General features: G+C 37.8%; 1 protein-coding gene across 1 annotated transcript; it reads left to right on the top strand.

The window, feature by feature from the left end:
* Positions 1-526: 526 nt before the first annotated feature.
* Positions 527-2,018, top strand: OTOP1 (otopetrin 1; the record flags this gene model as incomplete). Its single annotated transcript, XM_010141668.1, has 2 exons — positions 527-1,476; positions 1,859-2,018. Coding segments are annotated over 2 exons (1,110 nt in total), but the record flags the coding sequence as incomplete, so codon positions are not given.
* Between the last annotated feature and the right edge of the window lie 6,354 nt (positions 2,019-8,372).

Here is an 8,372-nt window from a genome sequence, read left to right as displayed (position 1 = left end):
TATATATATTAACCTTAAAACCATCCTGGGACATTGAGTGAAAGTATTTGTGGTTTACTTTGCTTTTTTCCCAGACATAAACAACTTTTTACTAAAGTGGCTTTTGTATCAGAAACTGCACTAGTGTAAATAACTGATAAAAGTGAGAGTAGAACTGAACCCTTTCCTTGTTAGGCTCGTTCTTGATCTGATTCACAAAGCCCCAGGCTTCTGTAAACACCTTTTAAGCTGAAGGGCTGAGGACTCAATGGGGTCTGGATTTTCATGTTACAAAAACGTATTTTTACCAAGACGCCACTGAAGTTTGGTGGAGTCAGAGATCATACTTCAGTGCATGTGCAAAAGCTTTGCTTGTTTAATAACTTCAATGACAAGACCTTTTCTTAGGTGGCTAACTGGGCAGCGTGATGTGTTGTTTGACTGCAGTCTTACCTTTTCTGTTTTATCATGTTATCTATGTTTTATTTATTCCCTTTGAATGAGAAATCCTTATAATGCATACAACTAATCTCTCCCTCTCCTGTAGTTTTAGATGATCATGCACCGCAATGCAACTGCACAACAACAACTCTCTGCTCAATATTTTCTCAAGGAATATATTATCTATACCCCTTTAACATAGAGTACCACATCCTAGCATCCACGATGCTCTATGTCCTGTGGAAGAACATTGGCCGCAAAGTTGAGCACCACCAACAACACAAAACTCCATTCAGACTCCATGGCATAACTGTCGGAATGATTTTTGGACTAATCGTGTTAACCAGCACGATAGCCATAGTTGTCGTGTATTTAATTCAAATTGGACGTTCGAAAATCAAAAGCGAGTTAGCACTTACGATGTTTTACCTGCATGCTATCTTTGTATTGGCTCTGATGTGTACAGCTGGAATTGTTGCCCTTCTCATCTACAGACTGGAAGACAGATCATTGGATAATTCAAAAAATCCTGCTAGGAAACTTGATGCAGAGCTGCTGGTGGGCACAGCTGCAGGGTCCTGGCTCCTCTCTTGGGGCTCAATCCTCGCCATTATCTGTGCCCAGGCTCATCCAAAATACACCTGGTATAACCTGCCCTACTCCATCCTGGTTATTATTGAGAAATATATTCAGAATCTCTTTATCATTGAATCCATACATCGTGAGCAGGAAAAGGGGAACGACGATATTAAAACTCTTCGAATAGTGACTATATCTCTGGGGAGCACTTTATCACTTGCCCCTTCGTACAAAGAGATTTACAATGGCAGAGCCGCTTGTGACAGCGGAGAGGTACCCTGCCTGTTTAAGGGCAGTATCTGTGGGAGAGAAAATGATGGTGGTGGTGGTGCTGACAAAGAAGAAACAAGTCAGGAAAGTAGTTCGGTCATGCATTCAGCCTCAGATTTCTCATTTTGCAGTAGAAACTCAGTTACTAACAACAAGAGGAGAATTCTGAAGAACATTGCTGCATTTTTATTCCTCTGCAACCTTTCGGTAAGACATTTGAACATAAGTCACAAGTTAATACCCAAAAGCTTCCCAACCTTTCAAGCCTGATAAGTATATTAAAATTACATGGTTCTGTAGTTTGTAGCAAGAAAATTTTACTTCTTCTGGAAGAATAAGTGAATATGCCTTTGGGGAACGAAATTTACTTAAACGTGGAATCTGTGAGCTTAGGCTTGTTTCAGTCTCAGTACAAAAACTGCAGCAGCAATGGAAGCTGAAACCCTCTTCCACCAGTGTGCCCCAGTAGCAACAGGGAGAGTTTTCTTGGTTCTGAAACCAATTTGCCATTTGGTGGGGTCACTGTCATTAGGGGCTAGTGACTTGTATTGCTGGTGATTAATATTAGCCTTGCGTTCTTTCCTTGCAGCTGTGGATACCACCGGCATTTGGGTGCCGCCCGGAATACGACAATGGACTAGAAGAAATAGTTTTTGGCTTTGAACCCTGGATAATTGTTGTGAACCTTGCAATGCCGTTTTCTATTTTCTATCGGATGCATTCAGCCGCCTCACTCTTTGAGGTCAATTGTAAAACATAGATCATACACGGTTCCTCAGTGAACAATTGACTGAATAATTAATTAAATAAATAACAGTTGAATGAATGGATGGATGAATGAACGAGTGAACATAGCAACAGCTGCTTGATAAATAGAAGAGTCAATAATTTTTTCTAAAAGAAGGGATCATAGCTAATAGCATGTAATTTTTTAAATTTTTCTTCCACATTTTATTATATATGTGGTGTTATTGTATAGGTACACTTTTCAGACTCATGCTAGTATCAATGGGATAAACACTACATAGTAAAGTTCATTCAATCATCTCATTAATCTTTGTTTTAGTCATCTGGCATTTGTCTTCTGTATAATTTGTATTGCATTGTTTTCATGCATTTGTGCCTTGTGAAAAGTGTTTAAAAAAACCCAACTGTATGACTTAGGAGGGGAAATCCCAGGAACAGCTCCTGAATCACAGAGATACTATGAAAACTCCAACTCTTAAATCCTGGCTATGTTTTTATAGTAAAACCTGAAAGCACTTAGTATTTAGCTGGGATGTGGGAATTACTTTAAACTTCCTGAATACTGATTAAAAAATCAATATATAATTATTATTTTGTAAACTATATAGCAAGAAATCCCAGTAAATAACACGTATGGTTAGGTATCATGCTGTATATAATTTCTTCTGATAAAATAAGTTTCTATTAATGCATCCTCCTTGTCTTCTATTTACCATATGAGAAATAAAGTTATCTTTTTACTTAATTCTTTATTCACAGATCCTTGAAATGCTTTAAGAGAGAAAACTAGTCACAGAGCTTATGTTTAGTTATATATGTATTTTTGCCAGAATGGTATATATTCCCTCTGTAATTTTTTTATGAGCTGCTAATTTATTTGTAGTTCAGTCTCCTGGCTGGAAGATAATCGTATGTCTTCTCACGGGGATACTGTAAATCACAGCTGATGCCTCTAGAAATCTGGAGGGCCCTTGGCAGAGGGTTTTATGAGTGGTTTACAAGCTGTTTGTTAGAACATAACCTCAGATGCCTAGGATATTCAGTTGCCTGAATTCTCATAGAAAGCAGTGACAAGCTGAGTGCATGAATATTCTTAGAATTTGCACCTGAAAGATCGCAGGACAGGAGCAATGACCAGAATGCTAAAAGGGAGCAACAGATCCCTTTTAGAATAACCCTTGGTAACTCATTAATGATCTAGTCCTAAGTCTGGTGGGTCAGGGGCTGCAAGATTGCTGCCCCTAGTTCCCAAAAGGACATTTATACAGTTGTCACCACCGTTTGCCTGAAAGCAGTCATATTTCTGCATGGGAGAGGTCTGCTTCCGAGACAGAAGAGTTCAGCAGTCTGCTCTCACGCAGCGGAATGAAAATTTTGGCTTTGTACCACTAGATGGCAAACACAGACCATTCGATAAATTACCTGATTCCTTCTAGGAGCTGCTTCACATCATCATTAATCTTCGGTTACATATGATGGTACACACAGCCATAACTTGCCTAGGAACTTCTTGCCTACTTTAGCTGTTGAAAAACCCAGATCAAGTGAAGCAACTTGTATCTGAAGTCTCAGGTGAAGTCTGAACTGGATCAACCATCAGCAAGGCTGAGCATGAGACCTGCTATATTCCTGCAAAGCAATTTCAGTCGTTTGATTTTAAGTGGTTTTTAAAAGAGTCGATATCTGATCACATTGCTGTAATCTCTGCCTTTCTCTAGGGCTGCTTTTCATGCTCTTTTATCACATCTCTATTGGTTCTTAAATTCATTCCAGACCGTAACATTTTCTATCTTTCCCCTGGAACACAGTAGCAAATCTCAGCTCTAACTACTTCACTTGGTTGTCTCTCGGACTGGTTCCATTTTAAGTAGAGTAAATAGGGCCATCCAGCTAATCAAATAAAGTTTTAATCTTTCCTTCAAATCAACTCATGGACCAACTCTCCAGATAATTCTCTGGTATCAGAAAAAAAAAATTTCACTAGGTAAGCCCACAAACTCCACTTCATCTTTTAAACACTCATAAAGGTGGCTAGAGGAAGCCTGGTTCTTCTTCCTTGGCTTCTGTGGATGGGTCCCACGTAATTCTTCAGCTAGAACTGGTGTTCTTTACCTGACTCCCAGCAGTTGTGTTTAACCAAAGCAGAGCTAGCTAATCCCTAGGGCCAAGAAGGGGCCATATGGTCTGTTATAAACACATAGCACACATCTAGAAGTTTCAAAAATAAATGACATCCTTATTCAGTTATATTTCATTTCAATTACTTAGCCCTTTCCATTTCTTAACATTGCTATTAAAATAATTTCATTTGTCCACAGTATTAAATTAATTTTGTTTGCTGAAATTGAAGTTTATTCAGAAAAGTGAATTAAGGCAGCACTCTGGCAGTGCGCAAATGCTTCAAATATGGTGATGGGCAGATTCTATTCAGAGCTGCACTGCTGAAACATTGCTGACTTAAATGGTGCTGTTTCACGACTTGATCTTGGCCTGAGAAGCTTAAGAGGTTTTCACAACAGGACTTCTCTCAAAAAATAGTTTCATCCAAATGCAGAATATTTTATGGTGAGAAGAATGGTGAGTTATTAAGTTCTGAATATTTTAGAACATAGATTTTTAAAGAAATGTTGATTTTTGGACCAGGAACGATAGTCAGGTTGGTTAACGTAGTGTCACCTCTAGCTCTCTGATCAATGATATACCTGGGCTTTCTCAAGCTTCTCTTTTTTGTTTTTCCCTGGCATATATCGACAATACTAATTTTTCATGGGTTTTAAAATACAAGAAATAGCACGAAGTTACCCTATTTCTGCCTACCTATCATCTGCTCAAGCATGTGACAAGAGGCAGGAGGGTCGGCTTCCCCAGGAGACGGGTCTGACGGCTGCTCATGGTTACATTCCTGAGGTGCCTCTGGGGGACAGTTTGTCTACTCTGAGATCTCTAGGGAATGTCTTTGAGACAAATTTAATATTACTTAAAAAGATATATTTTTTTTTTAAAAGGGATTTTCTCCAGTCAACTCCAAAATGCACTTGATATGTAAAGTGTTCTCGATTTTTGTTGCATAATCTTAATCAGAAAGCTATTCTCTGATGTTCATCTTATCCTTCTGTTAGAGTCTTTCACTCCCTTTCCTCTTAGATAATTTATTTTATTCACCAATAGATTCTTGAGTAGCATTAAACTTGTATCCGTACAGGAAAAAAGGCTGCTAAGGTGCAAAAAGATTCCTATGCTCCTCAACCATTTAGCCGTGAGTCAAACTTCCATGGCCATAGATTTTTCCAGGTGTTTTTTAGTGTCAGTGACAGTAAGATGGAAGAAGGTGGAGGAGTCATGGTCCAGTCTTTCTAAAAGAACTGAATTCCTTTTTCTAGTATTTCTCAATACTTTGAATTTTCTCTTTTAATCACATAAATTCTTTTTCCGGTGACCATTTTGATAATTTTTGAAATATTCCTGCATTATATAGCCTACTTGTCGTCCATAGATATTGAGTGGACTGTATCAGTGCAGAGAAGTAGAAGGCTCCAGAGAATAGCAGAGAGAGAGGTTATCCAAGTTATTTAAGTACATGATCCTTTTCACTGACTAGGGACTTTAAGGTCCTTGTGAGGATGATAAGCTCATTTAAAAAAAAAACTAATCTGCTTTTTCCTAAGTTGGGGCACACAGTATATCCTACATATATGTCTATGTATATTGCGTTATTCTGCCTTTTCCTCTAAAAGCTCTGAATAAATCAGGATTTGGTTAAAAAAAAAATTAAAGTTAATAGTAGTTTTGTTAAGGCTTTGTTGTTTGCTGGAGTTGTTTCTAGCTGAAAATGAAACACGAATTTCAACAATCATAATAATGTGACCAGGGTAATTTACTTGTAAACTCGATGACAATGTTTCATTTAGCAAATATAAGTTTCAATTTAATTTATTACTTAATAAGATTAAGAAGTGCTTAGAAATCACATTTCCAAGAATAAAGAGAAAAAAAGGCTTTTTTTAAAGGGTAGTTCTTCAGAGCTTTCTCTAAGGTGAGGTTTAAGAGATAACACCATTTCTTTACTTGTGTCAGAGTAGGCCTGTGATGCCCCCCTTGAAGTTTTAGTAAGGCAGGTCTGAAATCAGCCTGGCAAAACCAAAAAATGCAACTTGAGTGCTTTTTTTTCTCTGCATGACCTGATAGTACACAAAACACAGGTTGAATGGAAACATGAGTATCTGCATATAGCGATGCACAAATACCCTTAAATGATTCTTTTTGTGGATTCTGAAAAAATGAGTCTGTGGACACCATTGACCATATCTTATACAGTCATATACAAACATGCACTCATTAATGTCACCTAAAATCCATTAAATAAAGAAGATCCCCAAACTTCAAGGTTTTAATACAAACACTTTTTAACTTTCCTCCCTCACTCTGTCTGATTAGAGATGATGTGAGTACAGCTGGCTCATTGGATCCCTTATTCCCTGGGAACAAATGTCGCCAAGGATTTGGCCTCATTCTTTGCATGCATGAATAAAGTGAGATCTGGAATTAAATTGAAGCAGCTGCAATTGTTAGAGCAAACCTTAAAAAATAGAGTTGACTCTATTAGCTTAAAAGGATGAATTTGATTGTGAAGCTGATGATGGTGGGAAATCTCACTTTGGTGTCAATTGGCAATAGTTACAGTCCGTTTTTTATTATTATTGTTAGGACGTGTTATGTCCTATAATATTCATTTGACTGAGATTTAAAGCGAAACTTGCAGTTCTCAGTGGCATATATTGTGCCTTCCTCTGCTACTATTCTTCACCTAAAAGAGAGCTATAAACATGTCCTTTGGTAAAATCTTTACCAACACATTTTCCAGTTCTTGCCAGAAGCAAATGGACCACAGTTCAGGCCTAAGATCATCATACCAAATAAAAATGGAACCAGTAGGTGGAAATTTGTGAAAGAACAGAATGGCAGAAAAAGCAGTTGCCCATCTCTCTTCCTCACTTGAAACACAGTTTATTACCTTTACACAACATCTTCTATCAAAACTTGCAAAACTGTTGAGTGCTTGATCTTTATTTTCCGATAAATGTCTGCTTGAATGCCACTGCAACATACTTGGAATTAAAGCCTTTTTGTGAAAAGCACACATAGATCCTTTAATTCCAGGGAACCACATCAGCATTTTAATCAAAGCCATTCAGGATCAGCTCCTACCTGCTCATCCAGGATTATCAAGGATACCGTAACTTGTTTATTCTAATTTATCTTGCCATCAAATATTTATCAAGCTTAACTGAAGATTAGAATGGTTTTAAAATGTATGGAAGCAATTCATAACATATCTAGAGTTAAATCTACACTTGGTGTTTGGTTCAGCCTTGAGTCCATCATCTTCAGAATTTAGTAATTTTGTCTCTAACAGGCAATAACCTTTGTGTGAGATACGAAGAGCTAGGAGATAGCAAACAAGAGATTCATAACAAATCTTGATGGCAGCTGGTTACCTGAGCCCCTTTCCTTGTCCGTGCCATTGCCACTCTCCCAGGTATGAGGAGCACTCCTGAAGTGTTCCCCAGGTGGGATTTTCCACCACTAGCCAAACATACTTTTGAAAGCATTCTCGAGTTCTTTTCCAAGCATCAGAGTGTCTTCTCTCCAAACATTTAATTTTATTTTATTTGCTTACCATTTTGGAAAACCTTCCCAGTGCAATAAGAGTCAAGAGCTGAAACTTCACTATACCAAGAAGAGACAAATGTGCCTGCATTTGACATCATATCTGTGCATAGGTGTGGCATGGACACTGAACCTGTGACATGTGGCCATCAAGTACACACAAGATGAGGCCTGAGAGGAGCAAGCCAGTCCGCACACTGCCAGGTGAGGACTTGACACTGGAACAGCATAAATTAGAGGAAAGTAATTAATAGATTAAGCACACAAGGAAGCAAATTACCTCATATTCTGTCAAAGTAGAAATGAATGTTAGACTTCCATGCAACTATAATTCTTATGATTATTTTTATATTTGGATAAAGCTATGCTAAAATAAAATAGCCCATCCCTCCTCAGGCCACAAAAGTCAGTCAATAGTACTAAAAGGAATTGCATTAGCTAGTTATTATTAACTATAAAGGCCACAGCAGCAACAATAAGTAGTTTTTAATTATTCCAAAACGAAAATGCAGATCCAGAGTTGGATCTGATTATTGCAGGTACTTAGTGCAATCTGTACAGCCTGTGTGCAACAAGCAATTCACAAATATCAGATAATTTGATCTGCAGTATTTTCTTGGATGAAAGCAGCTAGAAAATACTTCAATTGATAGTTTCTGTTCTTGGTTTTGTTTTCTGCTCTGACATTC

Source organism: Buceros rhinoceros, unplaced genomic scaffold, assembly GCF_000710305.1.
Source record: "Buceros rhinoceros silvestris isolate BGI_N320 unplaced genomic scaffold, ASM71030v1 scaffold14740, whole genome shotgun sequence".
Taxonomy (NCBI): Eukaryota; Metazoa; Chordata; class Aves; order Bucerotiformes; family Bucerotidae; genus Buceros; species Buceros rhinoceros.
Note: the sequence above shows the minus strand (reverse complement) of the source record. Positions and strands in the feature narration are given on the sequence as shown.